At 41.3% G+C, this 19,430-nt stretch overlaps 2 protein-coding genes across 2 annotated transcripts in view; one reads left to right on the top strand and one right to left on the bottom strand.

Annotated features, from left to right (window-relative positions):
• Positions 1-8,928, bottom strand: part of rbpjb (recombination signal binding protein for immunoglobulin kappa J region b) — a 55,274-nt gene extending 46,346 nt beyond the window's left edge. Inside the window, exon 1 of the mRNA XM_061031950.1 lies at positions 8,768-8,928. Coding sequence (XP_060887933.1) covers positions 8,768-8,787 — 20 coding nt within the window. The 5' untranslated portion in view covers positions 8,788-8,928. The remainder of the gene's footprint in view (positions 1-8,767) is intronic.
• tm4sf5 (transmembrane 4 L six family member 5) overlaps positions 1-19,430 on the top strand; it is a 394,180-nt gene that overhangs the window by 203,799 nt on the left and 170,951 nt on the right. The window lies entirely within an intron of this gene.

Genomic DNA, 19,430 nt, shown 5'->3' with positions numbered 1-19,430 from the left:
ATCCCAGCTTTAATATTTGAGCATATTTACAGTAGAGACCATGTCAGTGAACTATGAGGGCAAAAAAATAAATCGTTCATTAATCGTAATCGAGGAAAAAAGTTCAGTTAATCGTGATATTGATTTGAGGTCATATCACCCCGCCCTAAGTTGAGGTAAGAATATTTAAGGCCATTTCTAACAAGACAAGCAGACTGATAAACTAGGAAACTGTTCTGGTGATTTTTTTGTGTGGACCAGCGGATAGAAAAGACTAGAGTTAGTTTCCTTCCATGAGCTCATGTTAAACCTCACAGATCATCTCCAGCAACGTTGGGGAACATCAAACTGCAGCCAGAAGTGCAAGATGATCGACCACAACATGAACAATCTTCTCTTCGGGACAAAAAAAAAAACGCATTGTTTCCTTAACCACAATCGATAGACTTGTTCCACATAATGACACACATGCCTATTACTTCATTGTGATTCTAAGGCAGAGGCCAAAACCTCCTGACGTCAACAACCACAGGAATGCCACCAGGCGGATTCTTCAGTAAAAACTCTCCGGCAGCCGCAGTTAAACAAGCAGACAATGCAAAGAAACATTTTGAGATAACAGCGTGCCTTTCCAGGAATCCAAACCCCGCTCTCTCTCTCTTTGTTCTTTCCCCCAAATATTTTCCAAGAGACTTGATAACTCCTGTTTGTGCCCTTCTTGCTCCTTTTTGACACCTCTCTCTCTCTCTCTTGCAGAGGGAGGGATTCATGCCGTTTGTCTTCCCCCGGGATGCCATCACTTGTCTGGGCAAGAGCCAGCTGCAGTGGTGGAGTCCCTGGAGACTGCAAGCTTGCAGGAACTATTGCGGCTGAAATATTGTGTCTGGGTTTAAAATATGATGTGTTCTGATACCACAACCAGCACACAAAGAAATGCCTTTGATGCACCCAAATACCAGATTGATTTGTAACAAAGGCAACACTACCTGATACCTTGAAGTAAATCATGTTTCATAGTGCATTTATTTTAGGTCTAACATGTGACAAACCACACAACAGCAGGGTGTTGCTAGCAGGTAATGTCAAATGTATCACAACTTAACTAAATAAAGAATAAATAAAAAATCAGTTTCTCCAACTAGGCCTGGGGGATAAAACGATCACGATAATTATCGCAATATGATTTATTATAGTGATATCATTTGTATAATTCTTCAAAATGTAAATATAACAATGTTAGATAAAAGTTTGATTTAAATCTGTAATTACACCACCCAAACAGTAGGAAAGGGAGGTGCTAATATGCCTTAAATGCTAGTTGCCATCCTACATCACAGAGGAGAAGAAGAAGACAATGAACAGCCAATCATGTCACAGGGATACGGGTAGGACAGATGTTTTGAGCGGAATGAAAACAAAGCCAAAATGAGCGATAGCAACACTGAAGCGCGAAGTAGGGAGAAAATATCGTCAACAAGAAAGGCCACTCCACTTCAGGAGTTTGGGGATAACAAAGTTGCCTGCCCTGCAAACTGTGCTAGAGACATTTGAGGCTAAAACGGGCTATGAAAGAAACCCTTCCCACCATTTGAAACAATATCACCCCGAAAGCAAGAAATTACCAAAACTCACAAAAACACTGTGCTTATGATTGTGAAATGTTCTACTTCAGACATTCATACTGCTCGCCATTCCCTTCTTATCAAATACAGTGATAGTTAGGATAGTCACTGATCAACAAATTTTGGCTTCCTGAGATCGTAAAAACAAGATCATCGAGACAAAACAATCGCTGTGTTTCGCTTGTCTTTTCCAGAGGTTTTGTCATGTGTGGGAAATGCTTCAAAGTGTTAGTTGTTCCATTCTGGACTTCAAGAGTACATCACCACTTTACATTTACATTTTTTTCTTTATATATTTATTTTCCTGTATTGCATGTTTTCCAAAGTGCTCAGCATGTTTAAGTGTTGGGAGGTTTTAAGTTCCATAAATGCAAGTGGATCCAGAAGTTGCAAATCAATGAGTAATCGTCTTTCATAACCTTGATCTCAATATCAATCAAAATAATCCTGATTATGATTTTTTTGTCATAACTGAGCAGCCCTAGTAAAAGTGGCGGTGGCTTACAGGCGTGGGATGCAGCAGCTTGGTTAGGGGGCTTTCCCAACCCGGGAGATCCTGTGCATGTTTGTAACCTTCCTCTGAATGGATGAGCCGTCCTGTGTGCTTATCGGGGGAACAGACAGAACGTTCTGACAACAGTGAGACACTCAAACAATGCTTCTGAGCACTCACCGCCATGGCTGAGAATAACAAGGCAACTATCTGTGCCGACAGAGGAAGAGAATAAAGCTTTTCTCTCTTTTATTGGCTCTTCATTCTTTGCCTCCTGTCTCCGCACAGGAGACCAAAAAAAAATATGAAGGAAAAACAAAAGGAAAGAGGAAGAAGCACAAGTGTTTTCATATTTTTTTTTCCTCTCAATTTCAGCTGCCCCGACATAGGAAGTAGGTAAGAGTGTGCTCACTGAAGCTGAATGAAAGCAAACAGAAGTCAGACAGAGGGAATTAGTTCATGTTTTCTGAATGAAACATCCTGAATGTAGAGGGACTGCGGGGGCAAAAGTTGCTGACACTGTGAAAACCACAGCTCCCTTGGTGAAGCTGCAATCGCTCCAAAACAGCAGAAGAACAGGGGGCAAGGAAAGGCCATAGTCGGAGCTAAGGAAACTTTTGGAAAGAGGAGAGCGATTAGAGAAAGACGATGACCCGCTCCAAAACAAGAGTCAGCGGGTAGGTACGTCCTTCCAGCGCCTGACGCGTTTGCCTCGTGTAAGCTTTCTGCCTCTCGTGTCTGTGCAAAGCAGCGGAGGGAATGCCAACAACAACACGGAGAGAACTTGGGCCCTCTATCAAACATGACGCCAGGGCTGTTTTCAAAACCGCACTGGTTTTAGATTTACACGAGAATGTTCTTTCTTATTCTTGCAGAGGAAAACAGCAGCAAGAGGTCTGGAAGGGCCAGAGATTAAAAAAAGTGATGAACTCACTCAAATACATTTCAAGTCTCGAACAAGTGAACACATGACTTTCTTGTTGTTGGTTGTTCTGTAAAAATTCACTCTCTTATCTAGCCCTAAGCTTTGACAAATAGGATAAGACAAGATGTCAGAAGTCAGTCATTTGAGCAATAATTAAGCCTGCTTCATCACTTATACATGTTGTGTTATCATTATACTGTGCAGGGAAACGCTATAATGCTTTACCTGGTTCATGAACACTAAAGCACATGGCTGTGTACCAAGAATGAGGATTGCCAAGCCGACAGCCACCCAAGCCAGAAATGTGCATTTCTATCCCCTTGGGTGTCTCCTGTGGTTGTTCCACTGAGACTGACAGACACACACACAAACAGCCTGAATCAGGAAACAAGAGAATGAAGCAACTGAGTCAACGAGGGCGTGTGTGGTGCTTTTAGAGGCCCATCGTCACTCGAGCAAACAAGTTGAATCTGAACCCTGAATGCAACTATAGGCTCCGGGGGATGTTTCAATCATGTGAAGTAATGGATATGCATGAACTTCCAAAACAATAGGCTACTGTACGCAGGAGAATAAATCCCCCAAAAGATGTCTGGCGGTGGCACATTCGCTTTGGTGCTTTGCCTGTGACTTCTGTACAGCTCGCCCCCTGGCTTGTAGCCCCCCCACCCCTCCACCCCCACCCCCACCACTAAAAGAAAAAAACAGCCCAACATGCCACACACTTTGAAGCTTTTCACAGCTCTGTGTGTATAGAGGAAAGCTCTAGTCGCTTCAGGATATTGAGGTGACACACAGATCAGGTGGCTTTAACCATCCATCCAGCAAGGTAGCAGAGTGTGTGTTGGTGGACACAGAGCTGCCGCTTTGAGGGCCAAGGGGGAGGCGGGGTAACTCGGCATGTCTTTTAACTCCAACCCGAGCCTTTGCCACCATAAAGGTCAGTGCTTCGACATCTGCTGCTCCCTCTGAACCTCTCCTTTCATAAGAGGAAGCGGGGAAGAGGAGAGGACCCTGGGGAGTGGATGCACGTGCACACACACATTTAAACACACAGATCAACTTTTATGTCTAGGTAAATTCCACCCACACACACACACACACACACACACACGCTTGATCACCTTCCACACAGCCGAAGAGTTAAAACCACACGCCGGTGCTGACAAATGCAAGAACACAATATTTGCAAAGAGAAAAGCTTGCTGGTATCATTACACCGGCACATAGACGTTTGGCTTTTGGCCTAAAAGACTCAATCCCCCTTTTTTTTGGCAGAGGGATGGAGGGGGAGAGCCAAATGGAATCCCATCCCCCAGGGGCACGGCAAAGCCAGAGCGGTGTTGAAATAAGTGATTCATGCTTTTATCATCCCAGGTGAACAGTGCTGCTCTTTCAGCAATGGGTTCATCAGTTTTTCTGGCACAGAGGAGGAAAATTTTACAAAAAGCATAACTAGCCGACATGAAGGGTGGAGATTCAGGGGGTTCTGACAGTTGCTGTTATTGTGCCACACTACAACTACCTGAGGAAGACCATGCTGTACCAGAAAATGTGTTTACTACTGCAAACAATGGGGCTCTTTTGAAGAAGATTCTCAGATTCACCCGTGTTTTCTTTGTGTGTTATTTGTTCTTGGGTAAGAACAGGATTTAAAAACACTCAAGAGCACTCACATTTTGAGTGCTGACTGACCGGCTCCGGAAAAATGATTGGTTATTGCATTTAATTTAAAACTACAGTTATAAAATCTATCAGGATAATCTCCTATACTTTGAGGTTTTCAAAGGGGGACCAACACAGCCATACAAAAGACAATACATAACACACTCGAGACAAAACAAGCAGAAAAAACAAAACACAAGAAAACTAGGGATGTAACGATTCTCTCAACTCACTATACTGGGTTCACGACACGATTCTCACAAGATTTATTTTACATAATGAGACTGAAGACAAAGTATGAGAGGACTGAAAAAGACTCATTTGGGCGAGCAGGGCTGCAAACCACACTGTCAGTGTGGTTTGGCCTTTTAATGTTTTTTTTCCTCACAACAAGGGGAGGTGATTGGAGCATCTCATTGTGATGCTGCAGCATGTAGGTTGTGCTATTTGTGTAGTTCCCTGTCTTCTTGCAATATTTGCACACAGTTTTTGGACTTGTCTGTTATCTTCTCACCTCTTTTATTTTCGGTCATGGGGAAGTCAAAATGCTTCCAAACCTCAGATTTAAAAGACGGTGGTGCGTCCTCAGTCTCAAAATCTTGCTCTACGGCTGCTGACGCTCACCATATTATTACGATTCCTTTTTCAGATTACCGATGTGAACCTTGACTCCTTTGAATCGATTTTTAAATGCCTCACGATTAATCTTAACATCCCTACAAAAAACAACAACAACGACAATAAAGAGGACAACCCTAAAGAACAAGATGTAACAACACAATAAGAGTTACAACCCTAAATTAGACACAAAAAGAACAAGGACACCTCTAAGGGAAATGAACAGTGCTGACATTACTGGGAACATAAGGAATCTGTTTTATGATAAGAAAACACCATTCTTTAAATAAGCAAAATGACATGATGATATTTAAAGGTTATTACGATCAGAAGAAGCCGAGTCAATGGAATCAACACGTTTGCCAACTGTTCTAAAGGGTTCATTCATAATTTCAGGCATTTTTCAAGCAAAATGTCAAATGTTATGGCTTATCATATGTGAGAATTTTGTGTTTGAGGACGCCACGTTGGGGTCTTGGGAATTGAAATTAACGTTTTTCTATTCCTGGACTGGCTGGACACAATTCTTTTTGCGAAACTGTTAACATGATCAAAAGGGTAATGGATAATTACCCTGTTTTTGTATTGTCAAGCATGACGCATAGAAATCACTTTAAGGAAGTAGACACTAATAGTAATTAGTCACAAGGCAGTATTTATGACCATCAAAGTATATTTCCAAACTATTTTAGTCTATGCATCAAATCACCGCAGACGAGAGAGACAAACACCCATGAGAGTGAGAAGTCCATCCTTTCTGTATGTAAATGATTGTGGTGCTAGAACATCTCATTTTAATACTGTAGCTTCTTACAATGTTGTTTTAATATTTTCCTGCAGCGGCGGTTATTGTTGTGATGCGCGGCATACAACTCATCTTCAATAAGCAACGACCTCCTGATGTGATTCACAGAATATCGAGTCAAACGCTTCAGAAAGGGAGTAATGTACTCAACTTGAGCGTCTCTAACATACTGCTGGTGAATACTGTCAAAAACACACAATAAACAAAGCTACAGAATGAGGTAAGACAAAACAATCCGCTGTGTGTAAGAAAGGAAGGAGAAAGGAGAGGAGCAGGTATGTGTGGTGGAGTGTGTGAGCGTGTGTGTGTGAAGTGAAACAGAGTAAAGATGTCGTTTGTCCTCAGACTAAAATAAGTTATAAAATAAAGCACAATAGATAGAAACCTAATACTGACATTTATCATCAGCTAGTGAAAAAGGGTAACACCTCCCCCCCCAACTTTTGATACTTGATAAAGACGGTACATTTTTTTTTTAGATTGGGTATCATAGCAGTCCCTTTTTGTCACCTAACCTGCAGACCACCTGCCCTTTGAAACTTTTTACATCAAATGAAATGATAAATGGTCTCTAGGAAGTTAAATACAGTTCTCTACAACAGTTTGGTGTTTAACCATTTATTAGCTGACAATAGCAATTGTGCACATAGAGAAATGATTGCCACAATAAGAATGGCATTCAGACGCATTAAACTGACACACGGAGACAAGACGAGCTCTAAAAAGTATAAACTTGCGACTTAATTGACTGTGAAGTGAATTTGAAGCTTCAACTTAAGATTCAAGGGCAGAAAAACGCAGCCTCTCTGTAATACTTATACCAGAGAGTCATGATACCACTAACAAGCCCCTGGTTGTGGAGCCCCTCCCTGTTTAAAGCCATTCAAAGAGTACATGGAGGCTGTGGTCAGGATCAGTGATGCCTCCAACCGTTACTGAGAGCACAGCCTGCCACTGGCAAAAAAGACCCCTTATGGCACTTTAATTTTCAACCCCCCCCCCCCCCCCCCCTCCACCCGCAGCAAAAAAACAACAACATGAATTTGGAGATATCATCTGGACAGGTGGCCAGCCACCCAGACCTGACCCGCCTGCCCTCTAGCTTGCTCCCTCCTTCCCTTCAGCTACTCCCCCCCCCCCCCCCCCCCCCCCCCCCCCCCCCCAACTGAAATCAGTTCAGGTCTGCTGGAAAGCCCCAAATGAACATGCACATCTATCCCCACCCCCCTTTTCCTACCAACATACACACACCTCCAACAAGCCCAGCAAATGTCTGTCACCCACTGAGCTGTCTGCGGGGATTATAGCCTCAAGAGTTTAAAAAAAAAAAAAAAAAAAAAAACAGATCTGTGTCTAGCTGGTGTGCAGGCAAATCATTTCAAACGAGATCAACCAATGCAGTAAAACAAACGCTTCCTTTAATGCCTCGGTTCCACACTACAGTGCATTTATGTTGACTAACACGGTCACTTCACTGATGACGCAAAGCACTACTCGGTAAAATGTCCTTGACGTTTTCTGTCACATTCAATGGGCAGTTAGAAAATGTTAACAAAGACCATTTTCCCCATAAAAGCTTCTGCTGAAACACTTATCACTGATGTATTATCTAGTAGCAATTACAGAACGTTCACTAAGCCTAATTAGGTCTTTTAAAGTTGGAAAATGCAACCATCTTTAAAGATAAAAAAACTTTTAATTTAGATTTAGAGGGAGTGTATTTTGAGACTTTGTGACAATAGCTGGTTATTATCTGAATGTAGAGCTCCATCTGGGAGAATAAATCCAAGTTCTTCAGTGCATATGTGGTGACTTTCATATTCATCAGACTGGACCTGGGAGACTAAACTGCTTTGACAATTATTCAGTCATGAGAGTGTTAAGTTCACATGGCTGTGAGTGTGCAAAGCAGATATAAAGATAAGCAGTGGACGATCAGAGTTGGTGTTGCAGGAGTAAACTGTGTATTGTTGCACTGTCTGAAGTCTAACATGCACACGCTTTTCAGTGCATGTGCTACATACAAGCTTCAATGCAGTAAATAAATCAGTAAATATTTTTAAAACACTGCCAGAAGGGGATGCCTTGCTCACAAAGCCGCAACGTGTTTCACTTACATATCGCTAGCTTGCGTCCATTATCGGACAGCTAGCTGCGTGAAGTGTTGAAACCAATCTGAAGCGTGCTGCCCGGCTAAGAGGTGAGCACGTTTACAAAACAAATGCAGCAGCAGGAATACAACAACTGCTTTCATCTTCTACTAGGCAAAGAGAAAAATGTACTTTTTTTTTTTTTTTACTGAGGCTAAACTGTTTTAAAACCATGCTTCAGTGGTTGGCTCGCTCTGTGGCTAGCTGATAGCTCTCCGTTGTCTGGGGGGGAAAAAAGACCACCGAGGGTGAAGTATGTGTTAGCAGGGGGCTAGCTCACACAACACTGCAGCAACAGTCAGCCCAAGTATCGTTCACTGCTCAAAGAAAAAACACTCACACGCAAACACATTGAGACAAAGAAATGACTTGTAGTGTCCAGACCCGAGGTCAAAACACTACCGTATCACTACACTTTATCACACAAACTAAAATTAAGCAGTTTCATGTCAATAACTTGTATTCTCTTCAACTCTGCTCCCCACCACCAGCCCCGAATCTCAGACTCACCCTGTCACAACAGGCGCCATCTTCAACAAACTCTCACCAAAACTCCAATACTCGCGATATCCTTTCTCTCCCACAAGCCCAACAATCCGCCGAGACAACAGAAGCAGACTGGAGGTGTAGGGACGAGGGAGACGGAGAGAAAGGGGGTGGGTGAGGAAGACGGAGAAAAAGGGGAGGCGGCGGGTAGCGGTAGCAGAGAGGGAGAGAGTGAGCGAAAAGGGCAGACGCCACAACAACAGGCGTGGGAAACTTCGAAGATCGCGCGAGAGGTGGAAAACTCTCACAATAGGCGAGCACACAGGGAGCGTCCCCTATCGCGAGACTTGCTAGAAGTGGAGTAGTTGTTTATCTTGTGGTGCTGAAATACTATTCCCACGTGTTTACCGGGTAATAAATTACAGCACCGATTGGTTTGGAGAGAGAAAGGGACGTTTTTCCCAGGCTTAGGCAAGTTGTTCTTTATGCAAACCCTGTCTCAAATGCCCCTTCTTTATAGTTAGGAATAAACGTGTTTTGTTGAGCTGTATTTGTTCATGTACAACATTTCATTTAAATCAAACATAAATTATTAAGTTTGGATCCATCTTTTGTTAAATTCTTATTTGTCTATTTAATTTTAATTGAGGTGCATAACATTTTATGTTTTGTTAAATTCTAAGTTAGCTTAACACAACACTTATGTAATGGCAGATGTGATTTATTGTATTGTATGTACCACTGATGTAAAATAAAGGTGTATCAAATTGCAAATTGTCCCTTTTTTCTATTTCACACGTAGATATAGAGGCATCCGACCAATAAAATACAATGAAATAAAAACAAAACTCAAAAAAGGAAACATGTTAGGCCTACACAATATATATTCTGCTTAAATAATACTATATTATTGGATTATTCTTTAAGATTATTCCACAGAATATATGTTTACAATACTATCCATATTGACGAATACTCAGGTTAAGTAGTGAAGCTTTTTTTTAATGTACAAACGTCCCTATCAGCATAACAATGACATTAAGCCAATGTTAACTGCAACATCAGTCTTTTTCCATAACTTTCTTTTTTTTTTTTTTTACAATTTGTGAAACTTGAAAAATAGACAAGTTCAGTATTTTCAAATGTACTTGGACTAGTGTCTAAAGAGTCTCTGAATTCTAAAGTGTTGTAACCGCGTGGTCTCCCCTATCGTCAACAAGCACAAGAAGTGATAAAACTGCAAGGACACGCCGACTTTAAACAAGAGCAGGAATTAATGGAGGGTTTCTGCACACCGAATTTATAATTCCTCTGGGTAACATAGCAGTTCCTGTTTAGAATGTGGAAACAATGGTGTGAACACATGTGAATGGGCCATACAGGGCAGATTAGTGCACCGCCATCACATTGGGGAGCCCCATGACCACCCTCCACACAGGCCAAACCTCAGTCTAAGCACAAGGGAGGCTATTATTTAGAATAATCATGCCTGGAAATGTAGCATGGGATTTATAAGCCCTTCTGTTTGTGTCTGCCTCAGTTTCTCCCCTAGCCACAGAGCATTTTCAAAGGTTTCTGCGTGCTATACCAGCACCTCTGCAAACGAGTCAGGTCATACTTGTTTATCTGGGAGGGGTCAGAAAGCCATAAACCTTCATGTAGGTCTGTGTGTTGTTGTCTCTGCAGCCTTCATTTCAATATGTTTGGCATCTTTGTTCACCTTTCAAGTGACTTCGAGTGGGAGTTTTTCCAACTTCAAAGGAAAAGTGAAGGCTTCTGAGACCACACTTGTTGCTTGAGTCAATGAGAGTCAAAGCTCTCATTTGTTAGATGCTGTGTGTGTGATCAGCCTGCAGCCGTTTCGTATGGGAAAAAGCGGCTGTGGCCTGAGTGGAAAGACAAAACAGTCAAATACAAATCACAATGTTAAAATGCAGTCAATATTTTGAACATGACTGGTTAAAATGTTTGATTTTTTTTTTTAATAATTTTTTTTATCTTTGTTGGCACAAAAATAAAACAAATTTTTTTAGAGAGAGCCTCTATTTTCGCATGAAATGCTGTTAAAAAGCCTTTAGTTTGGCATTTTCACCGAAGCCATCTTGGTTTGGCTGTAGCTGGAAGTAAACATTATGTAGATGAGCGGAAATCTCAGTTTTTGTAAGAGGTAAAAAAAAAAGCAGCCATATCAAAATGATAGTTTAAGTCTGTTTTGAACAAAGCCATTTTTATAAATAGTTAACTAACTGACCAGGTATTTAGAAAAAATATGCTAATATATGCTAACGTTTAAATGATGTTTTGCTCACTGAAACTTTGGGAACTCAGACTTCTTGGACGGTGGAAAAGTACACTCAACCCTACAACAAGACACCAATATTGATATGACAAATACACAAACACTACAAATACAGCCAATATGTCAAATTCAATCACTCATAGCAAATTGAAGCACAAAAGTCAGCTAGCAGCACTAACCGGTCAATGACGATCATGTTCTTACGGATTATTTCAAGCAGCACTTTAAATGAAACTGGTGTTTAAAAAAACATGGTTGTGTAGTTTTCTGATAAAGGTAAATCCAGACTGTACATTTTTTTATTTTTGCAGGTTTTTGAGTACTGGGCTTCGTTGGTGTTGACTATTTTTTTTAGAGCCAGCCTCATGTTGCTATAGGAACTGCATTTTTTGACAATTTTTCATCTGCCTCGGTTTATGTGTGGCCCTGGAGGTTGCTGGTGACTTTGGATTTAGCCATGCTAGCTGTTCTCTCATTTTCACCTTTCTGATTAACTAAGTCAACATACATACATTACATATATGAAGGTAGAAAACTTCTCATCTAAGTCTCAGTAACAAAGCTTACAAGAGCACTTAGGAAACTAAAACTTTAGCCATATTCACACATGCACTCCTGAAAATGTCTATAATATTTAAAAGAATAACGCGGAAGTCGCAGGCGAGGCAACACAGCCAAAGGCTATGATGAGAATTCAAGTGCTACATGTAGCTCAACATATGAGTGAAATGGTTTGTAAATATGTGGAGCTACATGTAACACTTACTGTATATACTTGGAGCAGAGAACAGAAAACATAATCAAGCAGTTTCCTTACGTTCCTGAAAAAAGGCCTCAGACACGTGCATACAGTCTATGGTCCGTTGATCACAGGATAATCATTTCATCCTCTCCCATTTGCTAAAGGTGAATTTTCCTGAATATTTCCTGCTGCTTTCTCACATGAGCTTACCCCAACTTCACATGGAGCATTAACTAGGCTGGCAGTAAAAACACCGGGCAAAGTCGAAGTGTAAAAACTTTGATTTGTGCATGGGTCAGAGCCGTTTTTGTGGATACTATGCTCTCCTGAATACAGAAATCAGTTTTTCAGGTGTAATTTATTTTCATGGAGCTTCACTGTTCTGCCTAAAAGAAAGAAAAAAAAAGGGGGGTAAAAAGACTTTTAGGCATGAGGTTTTGCACGAGAGTGTGCCTGGCCAGCGGCCCGAGCTATGAAGACACAGAGACGAGGACCTCATCCTGCCCTCAACCATTTTTCCTTTCCCTTTCTTTTTTATAGTCGTCGGAGAACCTCCAGTTACACTCTTGGGCTGAATGGGGAAGCATAAAGTTTCCTCAAATGTTTTACAGCTGAACTCAGTAAAAAAAAATTGAAAAAAAAAAATTGAAAAAAAGAAGGAGGAGGAGAGATGACACAAGTGCAAAAGCTTTTTAGAGAAATTGGGGGTGAAATGGAAAAGAAGAGGTGTCCTTTTTTTTTGTCAACCCTTTAAATTTAGAGCAGTCTTGAGTTTGAACTATTACACTTTGTGGCTGTTGCAAAACATACAACATGCATTAAAAACCACTCAAACATAACATTTAAGGCTTCCTTGATGCACCCCATGTCAATTTTTAGTTGCATCTAGAAACTGAATTTTTCTTTGTTTAGTTTCCTTCCGTCAGCTTGATAAAAAGTTATGTTTCTTTGCTTATTTTAATCGACACGGCAGGCAGCCTGTAACACTGTCTCACTCTTCCCCTCTTGTACCATTCCCTCATTAGGAGTTAAAACCTTTTATTTTAATTGAGACGAAGCCAATTCAAGCAATCGTGTCTGAGCCATAAGCCTCAGGTCTATAAATCCACTCACTTGACTGCTTAAGCCCGTGGCTCAGACGGAGAGAGAGATTGAGATAGAACGATTCTTTGCGCCTATGTTCGCCCCCCCCCACCCAACAGTAGATCACAACTCTCTGTTATATCTGTAAAGATTCGGCTTTCAAAACCCACATGGTTCCAATGTATTGTTCGTCATCAAACGCCTTCAGAAAACTTTAAAGGGTCACAAATGAAGCAGCCTTTTGTCCAATTTTGTATTTTTTCTTTCTTTGAAACTGGCAAGTTTTGTTCCCCCAATTTTCACATCGAGCTCGTCCCACAAAAGCACTGCCACTGTAGCATTTATGAAAATAAAATACGTATTTTATATAATATGTTTGCCGATTCAACAAGTGACAAAAGGTAAAGAGAAAGGGAGTGAATAAAGGAAGTGAAGTTTGAGTTGTCTGATGAGCGGCTCTTTGACTCAAAGGCTTTTGATTCAGTGTGAGTGTGGTGAAACTTCCTGAAATGAGACAGACAGAAAGGTGGGTCGAGAGACACTGGGTCGGATGTCAGACAAGCCGATAACGCTGACTTGAAGGACTGGCTGTGTGCCAGCAGACAAGAACAAGAAATGAGAATCCAAAACGCAACTTCTAAGCTGCAAATAAACATTTCAAAAGAAGGAGAAAACATTATTTAATTTTTCATTAATCCCTTGGTGAACATAAAAAGATTAAAAGTCAGGAATGAATCAAGTCTGGCTCGTGTTAGTCTGGGTTCACAGCCGAGGGAAGGGCGTCCCTGCCCGTCCATCCGTTCGTTATGTCCATCTGTCCACCACAAGGGGAAACCCAGGGGTGGACGACGCAGACAGCTTGACAAATGGAAAGGACGAGAGGGTGCACGCCTTCACTCCCGCTCTCCCCTTCATCAAAACCTCCCACTTTTATCACATGACTGTCATTTCAATTAGGTCCCAAAGACATCACAGAGCCTTAGAGGGGGAGAAGAAGAAAAAAAGAATGACAGGGTGATAAGTTTGCAGACTGTCCAGGGAACTACAGCGCCTGTTTTGCAAGCGTTCTCTTTTGAAAGAGAGGCGACTTGGAGTCATGAGGAAAGAGACATTTCCCCTTTCCTGGACCGGAGAGGTTCATGGCGAGTTCAAGCTGCCAAACGTATACACGGCATGAGCTGCTCCAACACGCTATTTGGCAAGCTTTTACACAGCCGGTATATGACATCAGAAAATAAGCAATATGATATGATTGACTGGAGTCGAACTTCAGGAGAAGAATCCAACAGTTTATGGCTTCAGTGAAAGCCTTTTACAATCTTTGATGACTGATAACACCTCCATTAAATTTATTATCAAGAGCAATCAATCTGCAGTATATGTTACAGCTTTAAATATGGTAATAATAGAGTTAGATTATAGGCTCTCGCATGCAAGACACAATCACAGCAAGGAGCCATTAATCCATTAGAACGATGGTTATCAACAGAAATAACAGAGTAGATAAACAGAAAAAACAAAATGACTGGACGGGGAGCTATTGTGAAAGGTTCCATAATTGCTGATTTGTCTGTATCTTTTTCTTTTTTTAAGCCTGACTTTGCCTTTGGGTTTTGTACCTTGATTAAAAATACAGATTTGTTCAAAATATGTTTAATGCATTACATTTTTTTTTTTTTTTTAAAAGCAGCCTGTATCTATCTTCCCCTGCAAACTGTCTCCTATGAAAAATGACATCGTTCGAGGGAGTTAAAGTAAGTTGGTGGGCTTAAATGAAATCCTACATTTGATGTCTTACATCTGTATATATGTTCTTTTAATAAGAAACACATCTTATAATACAATTTCACCAATAAAGAAGAATATCTATAGAATTGTAAAGAAGCCTTTAAAGTACATAATGAGGATTTGAAGGGTGTCTTTAAGGTAAATAGTAATCCGACATACGGTGCTAACATTATAGATGTTGATATTTTATGTTTTAATAAGCACCCCTAATTGCTGTATGGACAAGAGTAAGAAGGAAAGATAGAAACTAAACTTTGGTCTTGTGGTAAACACGAAGCTACGGCTAAATAATATTTATAAATGAATACAGCTAATTCATATTTACATTCAAAAAAATAAAAATACCAGATCTCTTTGGTATCTTTGAGCACTTTAAGTTTAACATGGTAACTTTTTGTACCAAACCAGGCTTATTTCCCCCCCCCCCCAGCTTTCCATCTTCTCACTAAACTAGGTTAACCACTTAGTCGACATTTTAACAAACCCATACTTATATGCTTTCTGGTTGAGAGTATATAGACGAAAATACCTTTGCTTTGGTTTGGATTGACATGCTAGCAGATAGTTAGCATGAAAAGTGTGTCTTGCTCCCTTCCCAATGAAAGAAAAAAAAAATCCAAACCACTTATAGCTCCAAAACAGATTTTCTTGTTAGGCCTTTAAGCTCTTGGAGTTTAATATGGTCTTTTTTTTTTTTTACTGCAGAGAGAGCCAGACTAGCTTCAAAGCTTCCTATCTTTATGCTATGCTAGGTTATCCATGTTTTTCCTTTACGAATATATTAGGCTATATGATTTTTGATTTTATTTTCTTATTAAATGACATGGTGTTGGTATTCTAGCTGTCTCTGAAATGCTTCATGAGTTGTGCATTACTATGAGTGGTGTCAAGGTTTCAGCTCAGAAAATCTGAGCTGATGTATGCAGCCCCAAACAAAGCCTTTTCTTGATCCCTTTTTTCATTTCATGGATTCAAATCTTGATTCATGGAAGCTCTAAGGACTGCTGGCTTCAAGAATCCTTGAGGCATTTTGTTTGTTATCAGAATACGTTTGAAACATCATCTTCTGGGACTAAAGATTCGATATCGCAGTCAGTTGGCCCCCCAAAAAAGTGCACAACGGAAATCCAGACCCTTCGGAGACTAATCAGGAATAAGGGTCAAAATGTCAAGACAATGAAACCTTCAAACAGAAGTAGCTTTTAGCGCCACTTTGCAAATACAAAAAAAAAAAAAAACCCTCAATGGTTTTTCACATCTAGTACACTCAGAGCATTACTCGTTTAGCTTGGCCTGCTGCCTCTGTCAGTTAAAAAAGCCAAAGTTTGGTGAAGGCTCGGAGCAGAAGCAGACTGATAATGTTACAATGTTGGATGTTAATGCTTTTTTAACAAGAGCGGCTGACACTGAAAAGAATGATGAACAGTTATTAGTGGGTGCAAAACACTTTGGTAGGCTCAAATGAAAACTGAAAGAGATACTTTTTTGAACCTTGAGCTCTGAAACTGATATCCAAGGAAGTTTTCTCTAGTTGTTCACACACATAATGCACTCATGAACTTGTAAAACATGATACTTTTGACTAATATATATATTTTTTTGTTCTAGGCTGCTGTTGCCACTTAAAAAACAAAGTTTTTAGATAGACAGCTTCACTTTAACCACAGCATATTTGATTGGTGGTGGTGTTGGGGTGGGGGAGGACAATCCTCAGCCAAGTGAACCACTAAAACCTTGACCTTTACTTCCCTAACGCCCACACACTCATTCTCTATCCTCACACACACACACACACAAATGTATGTGCACACACTAACAAACAGTGCTACATCGTCCGCGGAAAATAAATGCTCTACGAGAGGAAGAGGTGATACGGTGAGATACACACAACTCAAACGCCCACACGTTGCATACAAACACACAAAAGCACACACTCTGGCCAAGTGACTGCACCGCCGAGGTCATGACCCTCTGCGCCTGCCTCCTCCTCCATCTTCCATGCTGTCTGTCTGGAGGCAGATAGAGGCAAAGGAGGTGGGGTCAGAGGGGGGCAGGAAGAGGACTGGTGATTAGGATGGGGAGGGGGGAGCATCAGGGAGGGCGAACGTACCCCTGACCCTCTTCTTGGCAACAAATCGTGCCACTCCAGGAGGAAAAGAAGGGAGAGAGGGGAGGCCTGGCAAATATTTGAACAGGATCCACACCCACAGATTAGATAGTGGACGTCAACACTCGCACACAGAGCTCCAGTAAGAAGAAGCAAGACAACTAGGTGCTCTGTGGAAAGCTGTGAGAAATGTATGTCCCCCTTGAGGATGAATCTGTTTAACAAGTGATCCTCTGGTGCTTCATGTGTGCAATTGTTGGATTCCAGTTTCAATATTGCGAAAAATCTAGCACACATGGTGAACCTTTCATCTTCTAATTCTCATCAGTGTATCAGCAGGGTCATTTCACCATATTAGCATTATACTATTAACATGTAACATGCAGCTTAACAGAGCTACCATTGCAGAAGACCAGTTCGTTTTTTAATTCATCACTTTAAAGGAAGAGTATGCGACTTTTTGATCGAGTAGATGTCGCCGGCTTGAGCACCGGCATGAAACCGAAACGAACTGCTGTTTGGCCACGCCTCAGCAACACTGAATCCACCGCTCTCCTACAGCGACACACCTCCAATCCCTTTCCCCTCGTGCTAAGCGCAAGCGGCGGACAAAACTGTCCTTGTGTCATGCTGCGTTGTTGTGTTAGCATGCTAATGGTAGCGCTCAATAGTTAGCCTGTAGCTTCACACTGCATGTAAATTTACACAGAATGAGCGTGATCTAAAAACACTTACGTGACATTCAAATAAGCAGTGAGTACAGCTTGATATTCTTCTTTTCTCTGGTCCCTCATTTAAACAGCTTTGATACGCAAGGGGATAGCACAACGTAAATACGGCTAAGACATGATCACAGCCTGACTCAGAGAGATATTTCGGAGGATATACTGGATTTCTGCTATATTTATGTGTAAAATGTTGCACATTCTGCCTTTAAGCCTTAGGGACCTGTTCAACTTAAACTATGTTTAACACGCAGGTCAATGGGTTATTTTATACAAAGAAAAAAATGGAAGACAAAATTGAAATTACAATTCAATTTACATGTCAAAGTGGCTATTTCAGTTCAAAAAATGCAACACGCAACATCATAAACTCATAAATTCCCATGTGCAAAAAGAAAATCCCCATACACAATATTATGTGAGCCCAGGATTTTCAAATGCAGCCGCTTTATTTCTGAATATAGACCAAAACTAATGAAGAAAAGACATCTTTATCTAAGTGACATGGAGTGATTGTGCTGAGCCAGCAGCTCTGTACATGAGCAAGTGAGCAAGGCCGGATACTGGAAGGAGTGAGCGAGTGAACAGTGGCCCTAGTATGAACAGACGGGTGAGGAAACGGGGTGGAAGGCATTCAGCAGGGGAGCTTTAGAAACGCAGGTGCCTTAATTGTCCTCCCATAAAGCCTCGGCGAGTGGGCAAACCTGTGAATGAGTGTCTGTTAAAAAGAGGGATGAATGAGGCGGCACGTGAATGAATGAAAGAGTGAACGAGTGACTGAATGAGAGGAATGAGTGGCTGGGAGAGTGAGCACTTTGTGGGGAAGCAGGAGGAACGTGGAGGGGGGAGGAAAGTAATGTATGTATTGTAAGTTAAAAAAAAAAGTGAGGAAACATAGAAGATGGGTTGGTAAAAAAAAGAGAGCGAGTTGGGATAGGTGGAGGGATTCATAATCAGGAGATAAGTGGGAGAGAGGCGAGACTTAGGAAGAGACAATTGGTGTGATATATGGGAGGTAGAAAGAAGAAGAAAAAAGAGCAGGGGGACTGAAAAAAATAGATAATGGTGAAGAAGAAAAGGAAGAAGGAAGAGATGGGGGGCGGGTAGCAGACTGCAGGATAAATAAAAAAATAGGGAGGGCCTGAGGAAGGTTGAGAAAGGTGATGTGAAGTTGGAATTAAAACAGAATGTAAGATAGAAAAGTAAAAAAATTGGGATAAAAATAGTGGTGAGGGAAGAAGTGATAAGATGGGAAGTAAGAGAAGAAGGGAGGGAACAAACAAAGAAACATAAAAAGAAATAGAAGAAAGGTTGTTTAAAGAGGGAGAGAGAGGAGAGGAAAAAGGGGATGGAGGGAGGCAAAATCTGGAAAGAAGGAGGGGAGGGACAGGCTATGTGTATGTATGGTAATTAAAACTGAAAGAAAAGGCACTTGAGATAAAAAAAAAAAAAGGACAGAAATAAGGGAGAGATTAAGGAGGCAAGGAGGCAAGGAGGCAAGGAGGCAAGGAGGGGGATGGAAATCAGGATGAGAGGAAGCAGGGTGATGCATAGAGTGGTGAAAATTATTTTAAAAATGTCAGGGAACAGGGAAAAATAAGAAAAAAGAGAAAATGAGATAGAGATAGTGATGAGAGAGGAAGCGAGGGAGCAGAAATCAGGAAAGAAGGAGGCTAGTGACAGGTGAAGGATTTATGGGATGAGAAAAAGAAGCAGAAATAGAAGAAAGATGGGTTAAATGGAGGGAGAGACGGGGGGGGAGAGTAAAAATCAGGATAGAAAGGGGGGGATGAGGGAGGGGGGGGGCAGGCCCTTCTCAGACAATGTGACATGGCACACGCTATTAATTCTGGCTCAGCGGAGAGACCCTGCCTCGCCATCTGCTCAGGGTCAGGGGCGTTCGAAAGGGGTCGGCGTCACGTCCAATCCCCCCACCCATCAGC

This window comes from Labrus mixtus, chromosome 23, assembly GCF_963584025.1.
Source record: "Labrus mixtus chromosome 23, fLabMix1.1, whole genome shotgun sequence".
Taxonomy (NCBI): Eukaryota; Metazoa; Chordata; class Actinopteri; order Labriformes; family Labridae; genus Labrus; species Labrus mixtus.
The sequence above is the reverse complement of the archived record's forward strand: the minus strand, read 5'-3'. Positions and strand labels throughout refer to the sequence as shown.